Source organism: Solanum dulcamara, chromosome 4, assembly GCF_947179165.1.
Source record: "Solanum dulcamara chromosome 4, daSolDulc1.2, whole genome shotgun sequence".
Lineage (NCBI taxonomy): Eukaryota > Viridiplantae > Streptophyta > Magnoliopsida > Solanales > Solanaceae > Solanum > Solanum dulcamara.
In genome coordinates, this window is record NC_077240.1 from 18,941,496 (window position 1) to 18,962,477 (window position 20,982).

Below are 20,982 nucleotides of genomic sequence, written 5' to 3' on the forward strand. Positions count from 1 at the left end.
TTTTTTTAAAAAAAAATTAATACTCTATCTGTTTTAAAAATAATTACCTACTTTCCTTTTTAATCCGTTTAAAAAAGAATATTCTTTTTTCTTTTTTGGTAACAATTTAATTTCAATTTTCCATGTGACAAGTTTAAAATCATAAAATTAAAGGTTATTTTGATACTTTTGATATAACTTTAATTTGGACCCACAAGATTAAAAAATCTTCTTTATTTTCTTAAACTTCGTGTCTTCATCTTTCCCTCGCGGTACTTGTTCGCTATCGGTCTCTCGCCCGTATTTAGCCTTGGACGAAATTCACCGCCCGATTTGGGCTGCATTCCCAAACAACCCGACTCGTAGACACCGCCTCGTGGTGCGACAGGGTCCGGGCACAACGGGGCTCTCACCCTCTCTGGCGCCCCCTTCCAGGGGACTTGGTCCCGGTACGCCGCTGAGGACGCTTCTCTAGACTATAATTCGGATGGCGGGGACGCCCGATTCTAAGGCTGGACTGTTCCCGGTTCGCTCGCAGCTACTAGGGGAATCCTTGTAAGTTTCTTTTCCTCCGCTTATTGATATGCTTAAACTCAGCGGATAATCCCGCCTGACTTGGGGTCGCGGTCGGAGCGCCTAAGGCGCGGAAAGGGTCTGGGAGCCCCAGCGCACGACGGGCTGTGGCTGCGACGGAAGAGAGAGTTGAGATTCCAACCACCACTCGCCGCGACGTCCGTCGACGTGGACTCGCATTTGGGGCGGCCGCGGGATCGAGGCGCACGGGAAGCCAGTATCCGCCCCACGACGCCCTGAGGCGTGAATACTGAACTCGAGGGCCTGCCAGGGTCCAAGGCGAGGCGCGACCGTCGTCTGCAGGGAGCATCGTTGTGGGCAGATAGGAGGCGTGGGAGGCCCCTTGCCCGCTGGGTCTACCGAATCTAAGAGTCCGAGCCGCCGGCCACGGTCCGCGCCCTCGCACATCGGGGCGAGGAGGGCGCGGGACGCGGGAGCGGCTTTTGGGTTCACCCCGCTCGTGTGGAGTGCGAGGGGCGACCGGTTGTGCGCAATAATGCCGGGGCATTGGGTATGCAGCAAAGGAAACCGACTTCGGGCGAGCCTGATTTGCGCTCGCCCCACGACTGAGGTGGCGTGCGGGTCGGGACGTCGCTGCGCGAGCAGGGATCCAACCTAACCACACAAGCCGAGCACCACTCATGCATCCTACGTCGCGGAAAGGGTCTGGGAGCCCCAGCGCACGATGGGCTGTGGCCGCGATGGAAGAGAGAGTTGAGATTCCAACCACCACTCACCGCGACGTCCGTCGACGTGGACTCGCATTTGGGTCGGCCGCGGGCTCGAGGCGCACGAGAGGACAGTATCCACCCCACGACGCCTTGAGGCGTGCAGGGGGCGACGCGATACGTGACGCCCTGGCAGACGTGCCCTCGGCCTAATGGCTTCGGGCGCAACTTGTGTTCAAAGACTCGATGGTTCACGGGATTCTGCAATTCACACCAAGTATTGCATTTCGCTACGTTCTTCATCGATGCGACAACCGAGATATTCGTTGCCGAGAGTCGTTTTGGTTTCGAAAGAGGCGCACGTCCCCCCGCGTGCTCCGCGGACGGGGCGCGGGGGGCAGACCCTCGAGTTCAGTATTCCTTGGCGCTTTCCGTGCCGGGGTTCGTTAGTCGCCCGAAAAATCGAGCGCGCAAGCACGCCGTCGGGGACGGGAAGGATGCGCGCGGAGGGGGCACCGAAGCACCCCCATGCGCGCGCCTCCCCCGGTGTTTTGAACGTGTTCGCGGGTCGTTCTGCTGTGCAAGTTTCAACAATGATCCTTCCGCAGGTTCACCTACGGAAACCTTGTTACGACTTCTCCTTCCTCTAAATGATAAGGTTCAATGGACTAAGTCAAACTAGGTCACTGTTTTTGAAAGGAAGAAAATATCATTTTTCTATTAGCGAAGGGGTCGTAGGGCATGGAAGTGTTATTTAAGTCCTGATTTATTATTGTTTTTTTTACTGTATTTAAAATTTACTCCTCGACTAATTTGAATCAAATCAAGTAAGCCTACTAAGAGCCCGTTTGGATGCGTTTTAAAAAAAAAACTTTTATGTATGAAGTGCTTTTAGAATTTTGAAGTGCTGAAAGTTAGTTTTATAAATAAGCAGTTTAGTGTTTGGATAAAAGTGTTTATGCTGAAAATAAGTGTTTGAATTTTAGGGTTAAAAGAATAAAAAAGGTAGTTTGGGAATTTAGTTAAAATATAAGAGATATAAAAATAATTTTCATGGTCAAACAAAATGACTTTAAGCACTTAGAAAAAAAAAGTTAGAAATCCCCACTTTTCATTTTTGACTGACTTTAAGAACTTTATGGCTTAAAGTTAACATTAGACAAACACGTCCAAAAGCTAAAAGAAGACTTTAAGTTGGTCAAAACCAACTTAAAGCCATCCAAACGGGCTCTAAAGGAGGTTATAAAGCACTCTCTACCAAGAGGCTTTTCATTCTTTAGTTTGAAACAGAGATCAATGATATCGTTTCGTTTTTGAGATGTTCTTCAATAACAGCAATATCATATCCAGTGTAGTTTCACACAGTGAGATCTGAGGAGGATAGAGCGTATGTAGACCTTACCTCTAACTCAGAGATGAGGTAGAAAAACTATTTCCAATAGATCCCCAGCTCAAGACAAAAACAGTCTAGAAAAAGACATAATGGCAACACAAAAAAAAAATAGATAGTAACAAAAATAACATATAGTATCAGAATAATACTACAAGAAATGTTTTTTGGTAACGTAGAAACTTGCATTTTTATCTGCTTAATGCAAACATGAACCAATTCTTTTCACTTTAACAAAAAAATATTTTTTTTTTCATTTGATATAATTTGGCTTAACATACTTTTTTCATTTTGGATTTGTTTCCAATGAGAAAATGCTAATTACTAGCGTTTAGTTGAAAAAGACATAATGGCAACACAAAAAAAAAAATAGATAGTAACAAAAATAACATATAGTATCAGAATAATACTACAAGAAATGTTTTTTGGTAACGTAGAAACTTGCATTTTTATCTGCTTAATGCAAACATGAACCAATTCTTTTCACTTTAACAAAAAAATATTTTTTTTTTCATTTGATATAATTTGGCTTAACATACTTTTTTCATTTTGGATTTGTTTCCAATGAGAAAATGCTAATTACTAGCGTTTAGTTGAATAGAGATTCATGTGGATTACAATGTCTTATATTTTTAGATTATGTGGACGTAAAAAACTAGATTATTGAAAACGACACGAAACCCCTTAGAGTTATACGTATTGTACATGATTAAGAACATTCAAAAGACATTGACAAACTAAATCTTTGGTGAGAAAAGTGTTGTTCATAATTGAGTATAAGTAATATATATACACTGATAGTGCGAAGACTTTTAAGGCTCATTTAATTCACATTTGCCCCTATTTTGTGTTGGTTATTAATTTTTTTGCGGACGTAAGTTTATATTTTTATATCATAATATCCTATAATTTAATTATGTTCAGACCTAACTTTAATTTCTAAAGAAATTATGCCCCATTATGCATAAGTTCTATTGTTAAAGAACAAAAATTAAAGATCATCCTATTTAAAGGATCAAACGTGCAATTTTAGCTCTATTAGGTCACACAAAAGATATTTACAAATAAGCTTTCTTAAATTGTTGAATTTATAATCTTAAAAATAAACCAAATTACCTGTTATAGGTAAATATGACATGATTATATATTAAAAAAAAATTATATGGACCATTAATATAAAACATGCTTAAAAAAGTGTCGAAAAGAATTAACCTTTCTTCTTTCTTGCACAATCCTGTTGATTTTTTTGTCTCACACCTTTATTTAGTATTTATTATGATCTATATGATTTTCATCTTTTTCGTGTTATAACAACTAATTCGTTTATAGAAGTTTCTAATAAAACACTATAGTAGAGTTATTTTGTTCTTTTTCTTTTGAACTACGTTAAATTGAACAATAGGCCTAGCTACTTTGCTTGTTCAGTTAGTTCTTGCTACACCAAAAAAGTACGTTGGATCTAGAGGGGCTGAATTTTTAATCAAATAATGTAACTTATTCAAGGTCTTTTTAAAAAATATTTACACGGTAAATGTTGAACATCAGTGAAATGTCATTATTATTTAAGATGAAGTAACTAATTGCAACCAAGTTAGAAAGCAAAATTTAGAACATTGCTATTAAGAGATTGATTTCTTAATATATTTACCTCAAGAAAAGGTAACACCAAACTAATGGTGAACCTTTGGCAATTTCTTAAAGAAAGGTAGTAGAGTAGTTGCCCTTATATAGTTATATATACTCTTCCATCTTTTTAATTTCTAGTAACCAACTCACTATATATCTTGTAATGACAAATTCAGCCAAGGTAGTAGTGTCTTTTCTTAATAACTTACTTATAGTGACCTGAAACTATAAAATAATTGTGGGGGGTGGGGGTGGGGGGGAGGAGCTTAAAAGAGAACCCTCTTATAATACTTATGTAACATGAACTTAGTTATGTGTAGTTATTGACATGTCTATTTATTTTTTGAGTCCATTAAAATAATTTGGATTGATATGTTGCACAAATTGATTAATGAAAAATTTTGTCAATTTTTTTTATTTGATATATTGTACATAGTCATAATAAAGAAAAAAAGTAATGTTATTAGGTACTCAAATAAAACGATTAAATCTTATTAGGAATTGAGTAGGTTGGGTTATGAACCACATTTTAACTTATTTCAACACAACTCATTTCAGCTCAATTAACTTTTAGGCGGATCAATAACCCACTCATTTATTATTAATTCAACTCATTTTAACCCACTCAATTAATTCAGCTCTACTCATCTATTTAACACCTCTAATTACATATCTAATATATGTGTATCATTATTGAGGGAGGACAAGTACAATTATTTATTAATTTGAAGAGTATGTTATGATATTTTCTTTCTAATAATGGTATTTTTCGAATAAATTTGCGTTCATCTCAATTATTTTTCCAACTATTATCTTTCAGAAACATAAATATCAAAATGTCAGCGTCAGTATCTTTAATTACAAAGTACATGAAAATGAATCGATTCAAATAAGGTTGGGAACCAATTTGTCATTCACCAAATTTCTGATAGTTCCATCCACCTTAATTGGACTGAATTATTTAATTTAGAGGAAGAAATTTCCTCTTGGTAACAAAAGTTTTACTTTGTCATGAGATATATTATTCCATCTACTGAATCAAAATTGTTTCTTTTTAAACACAATATCAACAACGAAATTGTGTAAATCTTCTTCTTGATGGGACAGGAGTCGTAGCGATATCATTCCTCAAAAATGTGTTTATGGGCGGAATAATTATAAGTTATGCCGCTTATTTCTAATTCCCCGAAAATATAATTATCAATAGGCAACATAATAAAGTAAAAATTATTTTACACTATCAATATAATATATATATAGGTTAAAGAAATTCAAAAAAGATTTGCCATTAATGCCCCAACAATGATGGGAATATGTTAAAAAAAATAAAATTAAAGTGTGATTTTCTAATAGTAGCCTAGACATGGTGCCAGTAGACAACATGAGCACAGACATGCACCTTGTTTTTTTGTGAATAAGCAAGAAAATGTACATTTGCCAACTATGACTTATTAGGGACAAAAGTTCATTAAACGTGAACCTTGCTGTATATTCTATGCTTTCTTCTCTTTTTATTCTTCTAAGTATTAATTTCTCTATTTTGCCCTCAACATCTAAACATTTACCCATTAAAACTTTTTTCTAATTTTATGATGATATTATTTATAATCAAGATTTATGTATAATAAGCATATGCAAATCTAGTTTATAGTTTAAATAAGTTCAATAATATAATTTGAATTTTGAATGTGGAAGATCTAATCGCGCCGATCTGTTTAAGTGACTTCTTTTGGATCCTTTTTTGCCTACAAATTTATGATTATGGCTGGAAAAGCAAGAACATTGTTGTACCAAAGTGCTATTAAGATGCAAAACAAAATCCTAATTATGTAACCTAATTGCACATAGAATCAAAACACATGAAAGATCATTTTCATTTGAAAAATGGGACCTACAATCAACATGTAAGGAACACTAATCCACATGTAATCACATGATAATTAATCTAAAGCCATGCCCATCACTCTTTCCCCATTATCATTTTTCTAACACTTTTTTCCCACAAGAAAGGGGGGAAAAGGGCTTATAATTAACAACTTTAAGTCTTAAAAGAAAAGGTAAGTACTCAACACAACCAACCAATCTTTCCCTCTCTCGCAAACTTGAGTTCAAATTAAAGAATCCAAATCCAACTCAAGTCCATATAAAAACTTTCAAGCCTAAAAGACACCCCCAAAAAATAAAATACAAGAAGCAAAAATACCAATTCTCTTTAGAAAAATAATCATTTATCATAACTCAATTTGTAGTCTAGCAATCAATATAGTCAGACAAAAAATATAAGAGACTTCAAATTCAAGTAGAGGAAGAAATGCAAATTGATTTGTTCCCATTGGTCTAAGTAAAGAGTTACTCAATACTCGTACGTGCTGGTAGAAAGTAACAAGTATTCAATAGAATAATCAAGCGATATACAATTCAGTTGGCAATCATAAGATGATATATATTCCAACGTGAATGACGTGTGTGAACTCTCAACTAAGGTCATATTGTTTGGGAGAGTCAAGGGTATCAACATATCATATTCAGAGGTGTACTTAGGACTAATATTAGTTTGAGCGTGCACTAAATAAAACACGTTAAATTCAAGGGTCTCCATATATTCCGCCAAAAAAAAACATCAACATAGACTCAAATGACAAATTTCAAATTCACAAGGTTATTTTTGTCAACTAAAGTTACCCACCAGAAAATAACAACCAAACATTACAGGTTGTTACAAGATAATAAAATAAATTAAATACAAACAAAATACGAAAAAAAAAAACCAACAACAATTCTTTATAATAAAAAAACAAAACCTTCACAAAAAAGGGAAAAAAGAAAAAATTCATTATATATTACAACATCTAAACAACACATTACACACTCAACACACATCCCCTTTCTCCCTTTTTTTTTTTTTCCTTTCTCTGTACCAAACCAAAACAACAACAACAATGGCAGAACTGGAAATTCAAAATCAAAATCTGATGCCGAAACTTATCGATTACTTATCTTCTCTTCTCCAACGAGTCGCTGAAGCTAACGACATCAATGGCCAATTTCAACCCCAAAAGATCTCTGTTTTTCATGGGCTTACAAGGCCAAATATCTCAATTCAGAGCTATTTAGAGAGGATTTTCAAGTACGCAAATTGTAGCCCTTGTTGTTTCGTTGTTGCTTATGTTTATCTCGATCGATTTACTCAGTGCCAGCCTTCTTTGCCCATCAACTCCTTCAATATTCATCGCCTGCTTATCACCAGTGTCATGATTGCTGCCAAATTCATGGATGATATGTAAGTAATTTACTCAATTTTCTCTTTTAAACAGAGTTCTCTCTTCTAGATAATTAAGACCCACTGAAACTTAGATTTTGAGTTTATTAATTCTGAATTTTGGAAGAAGAAAAAAAGCTCCATAATTTCTAGATAAATTATTTATAGTAAATTTTTAAATAAAAATATGATTATTGGCCAAAATTACTGGGTCCTACATCAAGCAACGCCGTCCGTGTCTATTATTCATTCTTAAACAGCTTTTTTCCCTTCTAAAAATAGAAAATCATCAACATTATTAGCAAGGATTCACATATATAATCGATCTCAATCTATTTGAAAATAAGTAAAGAGAAAAAACAATAAATCCTTTTTTTCAACTTGAAAGGGTTATTTAATCATGGATTTTCTTGGATTTTGAATTAGTAATTTTCATAATTTAGGAAAAAAATTGTGAGTAAACAGAGTATTTCCATAATTTTATGTGGATTTAGTTTTTCTTGGTCCTTGATATATTGAATTGGTGAAAAAGAATCAAAGAGCACAAAAAGAAAAATAGAAAAGAAAAGAGGCAATGAATATGGATGTCTAGTTGTATACTAATTACTAAATTACTACTACATAGTAGACATTGGACAAGCATAGGAAGGTTGCATTAAGAATTCTCTTTTTAAGTACACAATAATAATTTATTTAACATCAATAATAAAATAACATATTCAGTGTAATTTTATAAATAAAATTTGAAGATTTTAAAATATAGGTAGAAATTATTTCTATTTTAGTGGGTTAGAGTTGGAAGATAATATTTAATGACTTAATATTAATACTCTTATTAGCACTTACCAAAGGCTTAATGATTGGTTAAGAAATCAAATAATGGCAACACAGTGACAACTTGCTTGCTTTTTTTATTTTTGAATTTTTAAAAATCAACCCCACTTTCAAATACAGCCACCCAGTTCTTTAGTTGCATGGTCAAGATTACACATTCTCATTTGATTTGAAAGCTACATTCCATTAATGACCCTCACCTCTTCTCAAAACTTTAATCACAATTTGATTAACACACTAAAATTTATATACTAAAAAAAAAGTGTAAAGTGTAAGCTGATTTTGTTATCAAATTATTTTAATATAGGTACTACAATAATGCATACTATGCAAAGGTTGGAGGAATCAGCATCACAGAGATGAACTTTCTTGAAGTGGATTTCCTATTTGGATTGGGTTTTCACTTAAATGTGACACCCACTACTTTCCAGACTTATTGTGCATATCTACAAAAAGAGATGCTGCTGCACCTCCAGCCACTACCACCACCCATGAATTTTGAAGATTCTACCTTATTTATGGGAAGATCACCAAATCATCCATACATTTGTTTCAACGAAGACGATTCGTCTTCGCAGCAGCAACAACAACAACTAGTTGTTTAATTAGTCTTGTTAATGTAGTTATCAGGTTAGGTGTAGGGTCGGTTAAACCCAAAATTGTACTGAAAAAAAAGAAGCAGATGTGTGGTTCTTGTGTTTTGCTTTTTTTTATTTTCTTAAAATCTTCTGTTTGGAAACATTTTGGGGGTGCTTTTAGAAGAACTCATGAAATGAAATGGTATGTACAGATGGGTGCTGCTTTTGCTTTACAGTCTGGCCAAAAAAGTTGTTCTCTTTATTGTTTTCTGTTGTATTAGATACTTCTTCTTGTTATCCAAGTCAAGATTCCAATGATCTGGATGATTATGACACTGTCAAAATACACAGGTTGGCATGTTTATAATTTATACAGATCAGAGTTGCACAAAACTTTTAATATGTAGTGCTCATGACATACGAAGGGGAGGCTTAAAGAAATAATAAAGTTGTTATCGTGTGATCTATAGGTTTTTGAGCCATGGTAGCAATTCTAAATGCTTGCATTAAGTAGAATAGACCGTATACATTATACCTCTTGGGGTGCAACCCTTTTACAAACCACAAACCCTGCTGACACAAAATGCTTTGGGCGTCCCTTTTTACTGCTCATGAATCATATATATGTTATCGTCATTTGAGATTTGCCACAGGATTACTATTCACGAAGCTCAGCTCTGCAGCCGTTTCACCATTAATTGAGGTTAATGTGTATAATTAAAGAAAGTGATATATTTTAAATGATTAATTTATCTATATAATAAATGAGAATACGTGCAAAATCTTTTTCAAAACTTGAGCGCGGAATGTCTCTAGTATAAACATTTTATCATGTATTTAAGTGTTCAATTGAAGCAATTATACTAACAAATTTAAAAGGCTATCGATATATTCAGCCAAAATTTAATTTACTGAATCTGAACTATAATATTTGAGATAGTAATCTCTTAGTGACTACCAATCTAATATAAAAATAGCAGTTACTAGCCACTTTTCAACTTTGTCTTTGTAAAATAACCATTATCTTGGAATTTCAAATTGTCTCGATCGAACTGAATGAATTAAATGCTTACAGAAATAGATGGACATTCTTTTACAATGTCTCTTATCTAAAGTAATAATTCCATTGAAGAGCTTTGGTATTACTCACCCAAAATCAATATAGTGAAAAAAATGAAAATTAAATGTAAAATGCATAGATAGTTCATAAAGACTAGAGGTGGCAAAACATTAGCCCATGAAATCATAACACGTCAATCCGTTGCTGAGTTATTGACATGTTCAAGTTTGGACTGAATATCGACCCGCCCATTTATTAGCTCAACCTATTTTAGTTCATCAAAGTTTGAGCTGATATCTAGTCCAAATCGATTCATGAAAAAATTTATCAAAAATTTATCAAAAAGACATTTTAAAAAATTTGATATGTCATATATAGTCATAAAAACTAAAAATAATAGTTTTATAAGGTACTAAAAAATGTATAAAAGCTCAAGTAAAGCAATTAAAACTTAATAAAAGTTGAATATATATATATATATATATATATATATATATATATATATATATATATATATATATATATATATATATATATATATATATATGTAACTCTTGAGTGAGTCAGCCCATCTTGACCTGCCTAAATTCAACTCAACTCAACTCGTCCATGTACCACCTATAATAAAGAGACACCAATGAGGAAAGGGACATAAAAAAGGTGATGAAGAAGAAGTATGTGAGTGAGATTATATTGACAAAGCAAATGCACTAAAATGGGTTACTAGAAATGTGATTACAATGAAAGAGTGTGTTATAGTATTTCTGGTAGAAAAGACAAGTGAAGACATGCAGTTGACAGTTTTATTTTATTCTGGGCAGGGAACATACTACATGTGCAATTAATCATACAAGTGAACAAATGCTTGTGCATGTGACCAACTTGACTTGAGACTGACATATATATTTTTTCTCTTTTAAATGTTTTCTTTCAATATGTCCTCTATATGTTTTGTCATTATCATCTTTCTGGTACATTACGGGGAAATAGGGAGCTAGAATTCAAATCAAATATTTATTTGTCTATTATTAATTTGGCTGGTTAGGTCAAATTTGGACGGATCATAATGGGTTAAGATAATAATTAGGTCAAGACTCAATCCAACTCAAATTAGTTTGGATCAGAATGAGTTAGGTCAAAATGGATTAGGTAATGGGTTATATAACGGGTCAAGACCCAACTCAATCCAATTTTACTAAGCTCAATAGTTCTGTTTGTTCTTTTAAACTATTTTAGTACCTAATAAAATTATTATTTTTCTTTATTACGGCTATATATAACATATCAAATTGAAAAAAAGCCTTTTTAAAAATATTTTAAAAAAATTTCTCATTAGCCAATTCAGGTTACATATCAACCCAATTGTTTAAGGGTTGAAATGGGCTGAGTTAATGAATGGACGGGTTAATAATCAATCCAAACTTAAACGGGTTGGATTGAATTGGACGGATTGAATTTGATTTTGCCACCCCTATCTATTGTCTATCTATATGTACCGCTAAAAGTATTAATTGAATTTGCGATTTTATTAAGATAGCATTGACTAGTTTTATTAAGATCGCATTGACTTGTATTGTGAGCTATTTTTATTTTTTTGAGGGATAGGATCTGACGTTCAAATTCAATTAACCATGCTCAATTCATGGATGCAAAGATGTAGAATAAAATTTGCAACTATGGCGATTTTTTTGACGATCCAAATATTATTTTGTAGTAAGTGTAGTTAGTTTGTCGACGTTAGATCAAATATTGGCAACTGTGGAACAAATTTTATGTTGCTTAAATGGACCCCTTGGACTTGACATGTTATATAGCAATCATGAATATTCTCACATTGAGTATTTTGGAGACGTAGATTGGACAGGATAAAAAATTAAGTAGTACACTATTGGTTACAGTATTGTTTTGTTATGGAAACTTCATATCATGGAGAAGTACAAAACAAAATGTTGTATCGTGGTTCATTGAAAATCTTGGATACAAAACAATAGCACAATCTACGTGTGAGATTATGTTGATAGAAATTAGGCTAAAGGTTGAAGCATACTACCCAATAACATTTTGGTGCATGTGATTACAAGTATTGTCCTTAATATATCAATTCGATTATTTATCAGCATGTTGAATTTGACTGTCATTTTTATCTTGAGAAAAATTGGGAGAACTTGATTTTCACTAATTATGTGAAGACATGAGAAGATCAACTAGTTAATTTGTTCACAAATGTGTGGAATGAAACTCAAATTGATTACCTTTGTAATAAATTGACCGGAAACATGTTGCAGAATGAATGTGGACATCATTTGGTATAATGGACATACCCTAGCATATATGTATGGATTCACAAATATTTCTCTTTAATTTTGATTCTTTCCGCCAATAGATTTCAGTGTGTATGTGTATTCCTCTCACATTGTTTTTTTTTTTTTTACGAAAAGTTGGGGTTGGGGAAATGGAGGGGATTACAAAGTGGGGAACTGAATCCTAATACGAAAGTTCAGGTTGTCAATCAACTGAGCTACTAAGATTCGTCGCCTCTCACATTGTAGAATAGAATAATACAAGAAAATTACTCCCATACCTTGTCGAGTGCATGTGCAAATTGCCATAATTGTAATACAATTGAGGGTCATGTAACCGTTCTGAACTCCTATTTCTTCCATGGAATTGAACAAATGTTTGTGCATCATGTGACCACTTGAGAGTTGAGATTGACACATTTTCTCTCCAAAAATATTGTTTTCTTCCGTTCTTTTTCTTCTTCTCTTTCAAGGAATTTCAGTATATCTGTTATGTAATTATCATCTTTTTGCTTAACAACATAATGGGTAAAAAGGAAGATAAAATTCAAATGAATTGTCAAAATCTTTTGTTGTAGACGTACCGCTAAAAAACTCTCTATTAGAAAATAAAATTGGAGATAGGTAAGCACTTAAAATTTGATTTTACTTTAATCAGAGGATCTAATAGTTGACATCAGCTAACAAGACACTTCAACTTGGTCTCAACTGACAACTAAACATTCTAACTCATCCTATTGTGTCTCGTGGACATCCAACATTAACATGATACATAAAATTTGAAGGTGTCTAGATGATTATTTCATAAGTTAGAGTTTCAAGTGATACAGTAAAGATAAGCTGAGGTGTATAAATGTGCATATTCAAAGCTGAGATTAAGTGTTTGTTTATGGATTATGCCTTTATTTTTTTCCAACCTTCTGATATATTAGTAAGACCATCGTGTAATACAATAGCATATTCATCTGATAAGTACTAGTAGTTTGGTAATCCACTGGCATGTTCAAGATTTGTGCCATTTCACATCACTTTATGAAGACACATAGAAATAAGAAAATTACAAGCTATTGGATAGAAAGTAGCAGCAAGAGATTATGAGATTTTGTTACAGGCAATATATTGATATGCACATACATTCTGTAGATTCAAGAAGAGAATTTGGTTCCTAACAAGAATTGAAAAGACTTAGTTCATCCTGACTTCATTAAACAACTCGACTAATAAAGGGAATTTCAAATTTTGGTGCCTTGAGAAAGTTCCTAAGACCAACAGTCGCCATCGGTGCGATAAATGGCATAACTACAGAGACAACAACGAAGAGAGTGGATAAGCTGGGTGCTATCGCCATCATAAAAGTATTATAAGTGAAAACAAGGGATGTAATCGAAACTTGCAGCTCTAGTTCTCATAGGAAATCCATTTGTGAGGAAATTGATCATGTGAAGAGATGTAAAGAAGCCAACTGAGTTGCAAATCAAGAATATGCGATATGATTTTGGATTATGGTATACCATAATTGATTCCCCTGCAACATGAGGTGTGCCATTGTTGATGCCAGTACGTGAGTCATCGTCTTGCCAAACACCACCAAGAGGACTGAGAACAGCCTGGTAAGTTGCTGTTGCAATGAGTACTGCTAACACTAGCAATGTGTTCCTCACACTACCAGGGGAATATTTAATTGTATCATATTTAAAGTAGTCAAGCAATTTCTTAGCTGGTGATCTTGATCTACTTTCTACATTAACACGAATCGCTGATTCTTGTGATGCAATTTGTGATTCTCTAGCCCTCATCGCTCCAGCCTCTCTAAGCATCTCTTCAATTTCCCTCTCACCTGCTTCACTTTGAAATAATCCTAAAACATCCAGTGGCGTTAGACCCCTCTCGTTTGAAGAATTCACCTCCACCGCGCTCCTTGGAGTAACTTGCTTGCGGAGCAGCAACTTAACTACCTAATTAGTTAACAAAAAAATTCAGCAACTTTGGATAAGATAACAAGAAAAGTAACAGAAAAATGGAAGTTAAACCTCGTATTGTCTTCTAGAGACTGCAACGTGCAATATCGTGTTCCCCTTTCATCTTTTTTGTTTAAGACATTCTCTTTTTTCAATTTCTTGACATGTTCCATCAAAATTCTGAAGGCCTCGAATCCTTAATTCGTTACTGCAAGGTAAAGTGCTGTCTCATTTCGAGCTGTAAAATCTGTAACGCAATCAGGAGAAGCTCTAATAAGTTCTGCAATTACTTGAACTTTTCCCTTAATAGCTGCATAATGTGGAGGACCTCTTTGTTCTTTTCCTTTAAGCAGGCAAAGATTATTATCTAAATTTAGCAGCAACTTTACGATCTCCATACTTCAGTTAGCTGATGCAATATGAAGTGGACTTAGACCATCTTGATTCAGTTCTTCAGTAAATTCTCTCTTTAGTCTAATCAACTCTCTTGCAAAATCTGTGTGTCCTACAATACAAGCAATATGAAGAGGATTTTCTCTGCCTCCTAATGCAATAGTGTCAAGTAAAAGAGGGTAATCTTTCAAAAGATTGTGCAAGTGTTCTGTATTCCCTGTCCTTGCAGCTTCGAATAACATTCGATCCATTCTTTCGAACCATCAAATGAGAAAAATGCTTTACGAAGTTCTATTATAATGCTTAATGGATTAATTAATTCGGTTCAGTTTGACTCGTTTCTTCTTGAATTAATAATTTGCAATCTCAGGTTCATTTAACTAGTAAGACAAATGTTAATTATCAGTAAAGTCGCTCTCATTTGATACACGCAACTTGGTGTTCAATTTTTATTGAATAGATTTTTTTTTGTTACTTGATAAGCACTTAGACATTTGGAGATTTCTGCATTTCTTAATTATGTGTTTTAGATTTGTAAGCAATTCAGACAATGAAATGTAAATAATTGTTGTGATAAAATCATCTGCAAAATTTGTTGAATGAATTAGTTTAATTCAGCTCACTTTGACTCTTACCTTAAGAGGTTTCTTCTTGAATTAAGAATGGTTAATCTTGAATAGATAATGCTACGTTCTAAATTTTTCTTGCTATTTTTCTTGTTCATATTGGTTACTATGAATTTTAAAGGTTATGTTTAACCAACCAAGTATGACTAATGCAAGTCAAAATGCATAAAAAACACCTGAGGATTAGGCTGAATCGTCAGGAAACGCGTACTAGTGTCATTAGATAATACGTGACATTCCCAGGTGAAATTTTGATTATAGAAGCGTAAAAGAAATTCAATCTTTCTTTTCTGTAAACCTATGGCAGAAAAATAAATTAAAATATGATCTTCTAACCAAGGTCTTTGAGCATTTCTATTTTATAATGGTGGTGTCTATGCTAGCTTACGCCCACATTGAGTTCTAATTTTTTGCAAATTCTGTCCACCAAGGCTTAGACAGATAAAACAAATCACCTACTGAAATTTAATAGTTATTGCAATTCTAGGGACTTTTACATATATATCTATTTTTGTATCAAAAATATTTAGTTTAGTCGAACCCGTCTAATATAAACTACATCTGCCTCTGCCTCCAACCTTGCTGCTGCTAATTTTCCTATGTTTAAAAGAAGAGGATGAATTCTCATATCTCAACCATTTCTTAATGGTAACCACCAATTGATGTGGTGCGATGGATGTGTTACTCCTTCCTTAACTAGAGGCCCATTGGGTTCAAGCCCTGGGTATCGAAAATTCTTGGTAGGAAGTGCTTCCCCAGAATGGAGCCTTACGCAGCGTGAATTCGGAATAGTCGGATTTCAATACGGGTATCAGACACCGGATGGAAAAACAAAAAAACATTTCTTAATTGTAGGTTCAAATTTAAGGAAATCTAGGGACAAGCGAAATCTGATAGTAATAGTCCATCATTTTATGTTATAAATTTAATATAAAAAAGTACCATTTATGATCAAATTGACTAGGACCTTTTAATTTGTATCAGTATGAAATGTATCCATGAGTTTGACTAGGATCTTTTAGTTTGTATCAGTATGAAATGTATCCATGAGTTCATTTTCCATTATCGTCAATTAATCAGGATGATTGGAAGAAAAATATCTGAAAGTGATTAAGTAATAGAGATTATAATTGAATATCACACACAAGTATTATATTACAATCTCAATATATCCTGACTGAACCTCAAAGAAGAAATAAAATACAGGAAGATGTTGTTCAAGTAACTTAACAGTTTGTAATTCTTGATAAGAATCTAGGTTTCTTGGAATAGTTTCTCGCCAACTTTGTAATGTGAGGCAACGAAATTGGAAAGATTGAAGAAAAGATAAAAAAGAAGAGAGAAATTCTCCGGTTAGGCGTTATGGCAGACATCACAGTATCATAGGTTGCTACCAAGGCAACAAGTGAGACCTGCAGTTCCAATTGCAAAGGAAATCCTATGGTGAGGAAATTTATCGTGTGGAGGGACATGAAAAATCCGATGGAGTTGAAAACCAAGAACAACCCATATGAAATTGGATTGTTGGTTCCCATCACTGACTGTCCTGCAATACGTCGTAAGGACATTTTGACATCATTGCTGATGCTCCAATTGCCCTCGGGCCAATAACTATCCTGCCAAACACCGCCTGGTGGACTAAGCACTGTTTGATAAGTTGCTGTTGCAATTAGAATGGCTATCACAAGAAGGGTGTCTCTTACTTTTCCTGGAGGATCTTTGGTCTTATTATACTTGAAGAAATCTTGAAGCTTCTTAGAACGAGATCGAGGCTGGTCCCTTCTTTGCTCTCTGCTGGATTGTTCATTTGATGGATCTTGAACCGGAACAATCCAAGAGTGGGGCAAACCTTCTCGTTGCGAAGATTGAAAGTTTTCAGCAGATACAGCACCAGATGCTCTTAGAATTTCCTCAATATCTCCATCTCTAAATTCCTCAAGTAGTACCTCCAAAGGTCTAAGGCCTCTCTTGTTCAAAGAATTCATCTCAATTGTGCCCTTAGTTACAACATTCTCATCGAGCAATATATCAACAACCTGAATGAATCATTTCTCTCATCTGTTAAATAAAGTTAAAAATCAACATGAAGAGACAAAAGAGTGATAATGAAGATAGTGGATATACTTGCCTCGTATTGCTTAGTTGAGACAGCGAGATGCAAAACAGTATTTCCTTGGATATCCTTCTTGTTTAAAAGACCATACTTGTTAAATTCCTTGAGGTTTTCAAGTAATAATTTGAATGCTTCAAACTGATGATTCTTGACAGCTAAATGAAGACAAGTCTCGCCACGAGCAGTCACTTCTGCTGCAGAGTCTGGAGAAGCCACAAGAAGCTCCTTCATGACATGTTCTCTGCCTTTGATTACTGCATAGTGAAGAGAAATTCTTCTGTCCTTCCCCTTGAGAAGGCATAGATTACAGTCAACGTTCAAGAGCTCCTTCACAATCTCTATATCTCCATTTGCTGAGGCAATATGCAAAGGGCTGAAACCATCCTGGTTTAGTTCTCTTGCAAATTCGGGCCTCAGGTGAATGATCTCCTTAGAAAACTCAAGATGGCCACTTGAACAAGAATATGCAGAGGAGTTTCACTACCTGCTAATGAAACTCCCCTGAGCAGAAGAGTGTCTTCTTTGATCAAGCTTTGCAAGTGATGCACATCTCCTTTTTGAGCAGCCTCCCTCAATCTTCTGTCCATTTATTCTACTAAAGAATTATGCAATATGCACAAAGGAATATCTCAGGCCCTGGAAGTCTCAAATTCAACTCTTTTAGTTAATTCGGTCAGTTTGACACTTTTCGGATAAGAGCTTTTTTCTTGAATTCATAATTTGCAATCTCAGGTTTATTGAATAGTAAGACAAATGTTAGTTATCAATAAGGTGCTCTCTTCTGATATTTAAATTCTATATGTCAAGCAACTTATGTGGACATTATATGGTATTTATCTGGTATTCAAAGTCAATGATAATATAGAATAATGTTCAGTGCCTGAATTCAGACTTGACACAGGTTAGTCTTCATTTGAGAGTTTGTTTAATAGTAAAATACTATGGAAGCGTCAAGAAAACAACACGTCAACCTACTTTTCATGAATGTGAAAGTTTGATCAATATCTATGTTGAAGCCTATCATCTCAAGCACATGTGATCAAATTCAAAAGGACTTCTGTGATTTTGATGAATGAATATGATTGTCCCAGCAAGTTTTTCTTTTCCCATTATCACCAATTACACGGGATGATTGAAAGAAAAATATCTGAAAGCGATTAAGTAAATAGGTTGTACACATAAAAATAAATAAATGAATGAATACTCCTCTGGATTCAATAAATGGCTACATAGAACAAATAAGTAGTAACAAATACAACTGCAACTATGACAGACTTTCCCGCAATCTCAGGGAATCGTTTTGGCTACCTATGGACTAAAAAAGAATTAACATCTTTGATACAGCAAAAACTAGCAAATTGAAACTATGATCATTTCTGATTGAACTTGGCTGAAAGTAATTGACGTCAAGAAGATTGCTTTTGATTTTGTTGTATCTTGGCTCGTAACTTGTCTTCCATCTCCATATCAAGAGCAAATATTCTGTTAAGGGCATGCATATTTTCAAGTATGTCACTCAAATTCCGGTTTTGAGTTCCATCACATTTCAGATGCTGCATTGGCCCATGTAGCAGCTTGTTTACTATCCCTAGACTAAGATCATAGATGGCCTTCTTGTTGTTTTCGGAGAGATGATCATCACCCATCTTAGACAAACACTTTTCAACCTCAGCAGCCCTAATTCTTTCAGCATATGCCCTCAGCTTTTTGATAGTTGGAACGGTCTCAAGAGAGTCTTTACGTGCTTCGAATTTTTTCACTTCCTCAGCAATTATGACCTCAGCTTCCTTTGTCTTTCTCAACCGTTCCTCCTTATTAGCCTCCACAACCTCTTTTAGATTGTCCACATTGTAAACACATGCACCTTCAAGTTCTGAGACACTAGGCTCCACATTCCGAGGAACAGAAATATCGATAAATAGCCTATTCCGGGAGGAGTTCACACAAGTGAAAGCACCTTGAACACTCTCTTTTACGAATAAAGGATCTTTCGAAGCAGTGCAGGTGAATATTACATCAGCCTGAGCAGCACATGCTAACATGTCTGAGAATGGTTTGTACTCTATTATAACAGCAGCATTATCCGTAGTCAACTCCTCACGGATGGCAGCAACTCTATCCTCTGTCCTGTTAACGACAACCATCTTTTTACACCCTTTAGCAATCAAATGTCTGATCACAAGTTTTCCCATCTTACCAGCTCCAACAATTAACACGCGAGGGGACGTGGAAGAAGAATCTGGAATGTGTTTCAGCAGAGCAAGCTCCACTGCCGCGGAACTGACTGATACTGATCCAGTGGAGATATTTGTATCAGTTCTAACCCTCTTACCAGCTGTGATTGCGTGCTTAAATAACTCGCTTATTTTCCTACCAAATCCAGGGACCTTTTCCCCCTGTCCATTCTTAGCAACCTGCTTGACCTGTGCAAGAATTTGACCTTCTCCTAATACTAGTGAATCTAATCCAGCAGCTACTTCAAACAGGTGTTGTGTGGCATCTTTATTGTACAGCAAAAACCGGTGTTCGCGGAGCTCTGCAACTGAAACTCCACTATACTTAGACATCCATTCAGTCACTTCTGTAATTCCACTATTTTGAGAAAGCGCGACAACATATATCTCAATTCTGTTACAAGTACTCAATACAGCAGCTTCTTCGATATGATTCAAGGAACATAATTCACGAATTGCTTGAGGCCATTCTGATTCAGGGATAGATAATTTCTCCCGCAATTCAACTGGTGTTGTGTGAATTTTAAGTCCAATAACCATAATGCTGCTACTCATCTTTGTATATCGATCAGATGTTTTTAGAACCTCCAAACCCGAAACATTCGATTCCTTTTCTACTACCGATAGCTCACGTCTAGGGATCAATGAATGTGAATATACCAACGGCTTAATTCTTCGATAATTCCTCCCGAAAAATCTAACTTGATGACGAAAACAATCCACAGAAGACGAATAATAACAATTGAAACTGCTACCTGTCTCTGCAACTGCAAAAGAAGTAGCAAAACTAGTCGCCATGGCAATACAATTTATACTGTGTTAAGAAGATGTTTGAATCGCCAAGTAAAACAGTTATATATAAGTACAAAGATAAGAGGTTTCTCTTAATCCTTCTAGGATTGGGATTATAAAGTTTCCTTTTCCAATTGTGGGATTTGTATATTCAATTATGTAAAGTTGTTTAACACGGCCTAATGTTATCTTTTTAAGGAAACTTTTCCATAAAAGTTCAATTATGGAATTAAACTTTTTCCCCAAGTAAAGCATCATCCTAATCATTGAAACCAACTCTTTAGATATAAATAAATTTTAAACACAAATAAATTCTGGAAAAAAAAAAACCTTTGCGGTTTTATTTTATTTTTTGGAACGGAGGAAGTAATGTATATTATCCAATAATATAAAAAATGTCTATTATCGAACATTTATAAATATTGTTATAATATTATTGTGTATTACTTGAGCAATATTATTGCTTAGTTAATTAATACATATAGAATAATATTAGGAAAAATTACTTGATTGAGTGCTTTTTAAAAATTAATTACCGATTTTACCGATATTGTTTTATTTATTACCATTTATAGCAATATATAGCAATACTATGATAA

The 20,982-nt window shown here is 34.7% G+C and overlaps 3 protein-coding genes, 1 non-coding gene and 1 pseudogene across 4 annotated transcripts; 1 reads left to right on the forward strand and 4 right to left on the reverse strand.

Moving 5' to 3' along the window:
• Nucleotides 1–1,402: 1,402 nt before the first annotated feature.
• LOC129888104 (5.8S ribosomal RNA) lies at nucleotides 1,403–1,558 on the reverse strand. The gene has a single exon (XR_008766534.1). It is a non-coding gene; the product is annotated as a 5.8S ribosomal RNA (ribosomal RNA).
• Nucleotides 1,559–7,087: 5,529 nt separating this feature from the next.
• LOC129884811 (cyclin-U4-1) lies at nucleotides 7,088–9,140 on the forward strand. The gene is made up of 2 exons (XM_055959089.1): nucleotides 7,088–7,516; nucleotides 8,637–9,140. The coding sequence occupies exons 1-2, from the start codon at nucleotides 7,176–7,178 to the stop codon at nucleotides 8,932–8,934; spliced, it is 639 nt and encodes a 212-aa protein (XP_055815064.1). The 5' UTR covers nucleotides 7,088–7,175; the 3' UTR covers nucleotides 8,935–9,140.
• Nucleotides 9,141–13,615: 4,475 nt separating this feature from the next.
• Nucleotides 13,616–14,869, reverse strand: LOC129884070 (uncharacterized). The gene is made up of 2 exons (XM_055958442.1): nucleotides 14,642–14,869; nucleotides 13,616–14,222 (listed from the first exon to the last, which is right to left on the reverse strand). Exons 1-2 carry the CDS (start codon nucleotides 14,867–14,869, stop codon nucleotides 13,626–13,628), a joined length of 825 nt encoding a protein of 274 aa, XP_055814417.1. The 3' UTR covers nucleotides 13,616–13,625.
• A 1,535-nt stretch (nucleotides 14,870–16,404) lies between these two features.
• Nucleotides 16,405–18,467, reverse strand: LOC129884071 (ankyrin repeat-containing protein BDA1-like; annotated as a pseudogene).
• Nucleotides 18,468–18,550: 83 nt separating this feature from the next.
• Nucleotides 18,551–20,398, reverse strand: LOC129884812 (glutamyl-tRNA reductase 2-like). The gene has a single exon (XM_055959090.1). The coding sequence runs from the start codon at nucleotides 20,387–20,389 to the stop codon at nucleotides 18,764–18,766; it is 1,626 nt and encodes a 541-aa protein (XP_055815065.1). The 5' UTR covers nucleotides 20,390–20,398; the 3' UTR covers nucleotides 18,551–18,763.
• Nucleotides 20,399–20,982: the final 584 nt, after the last annotated feature.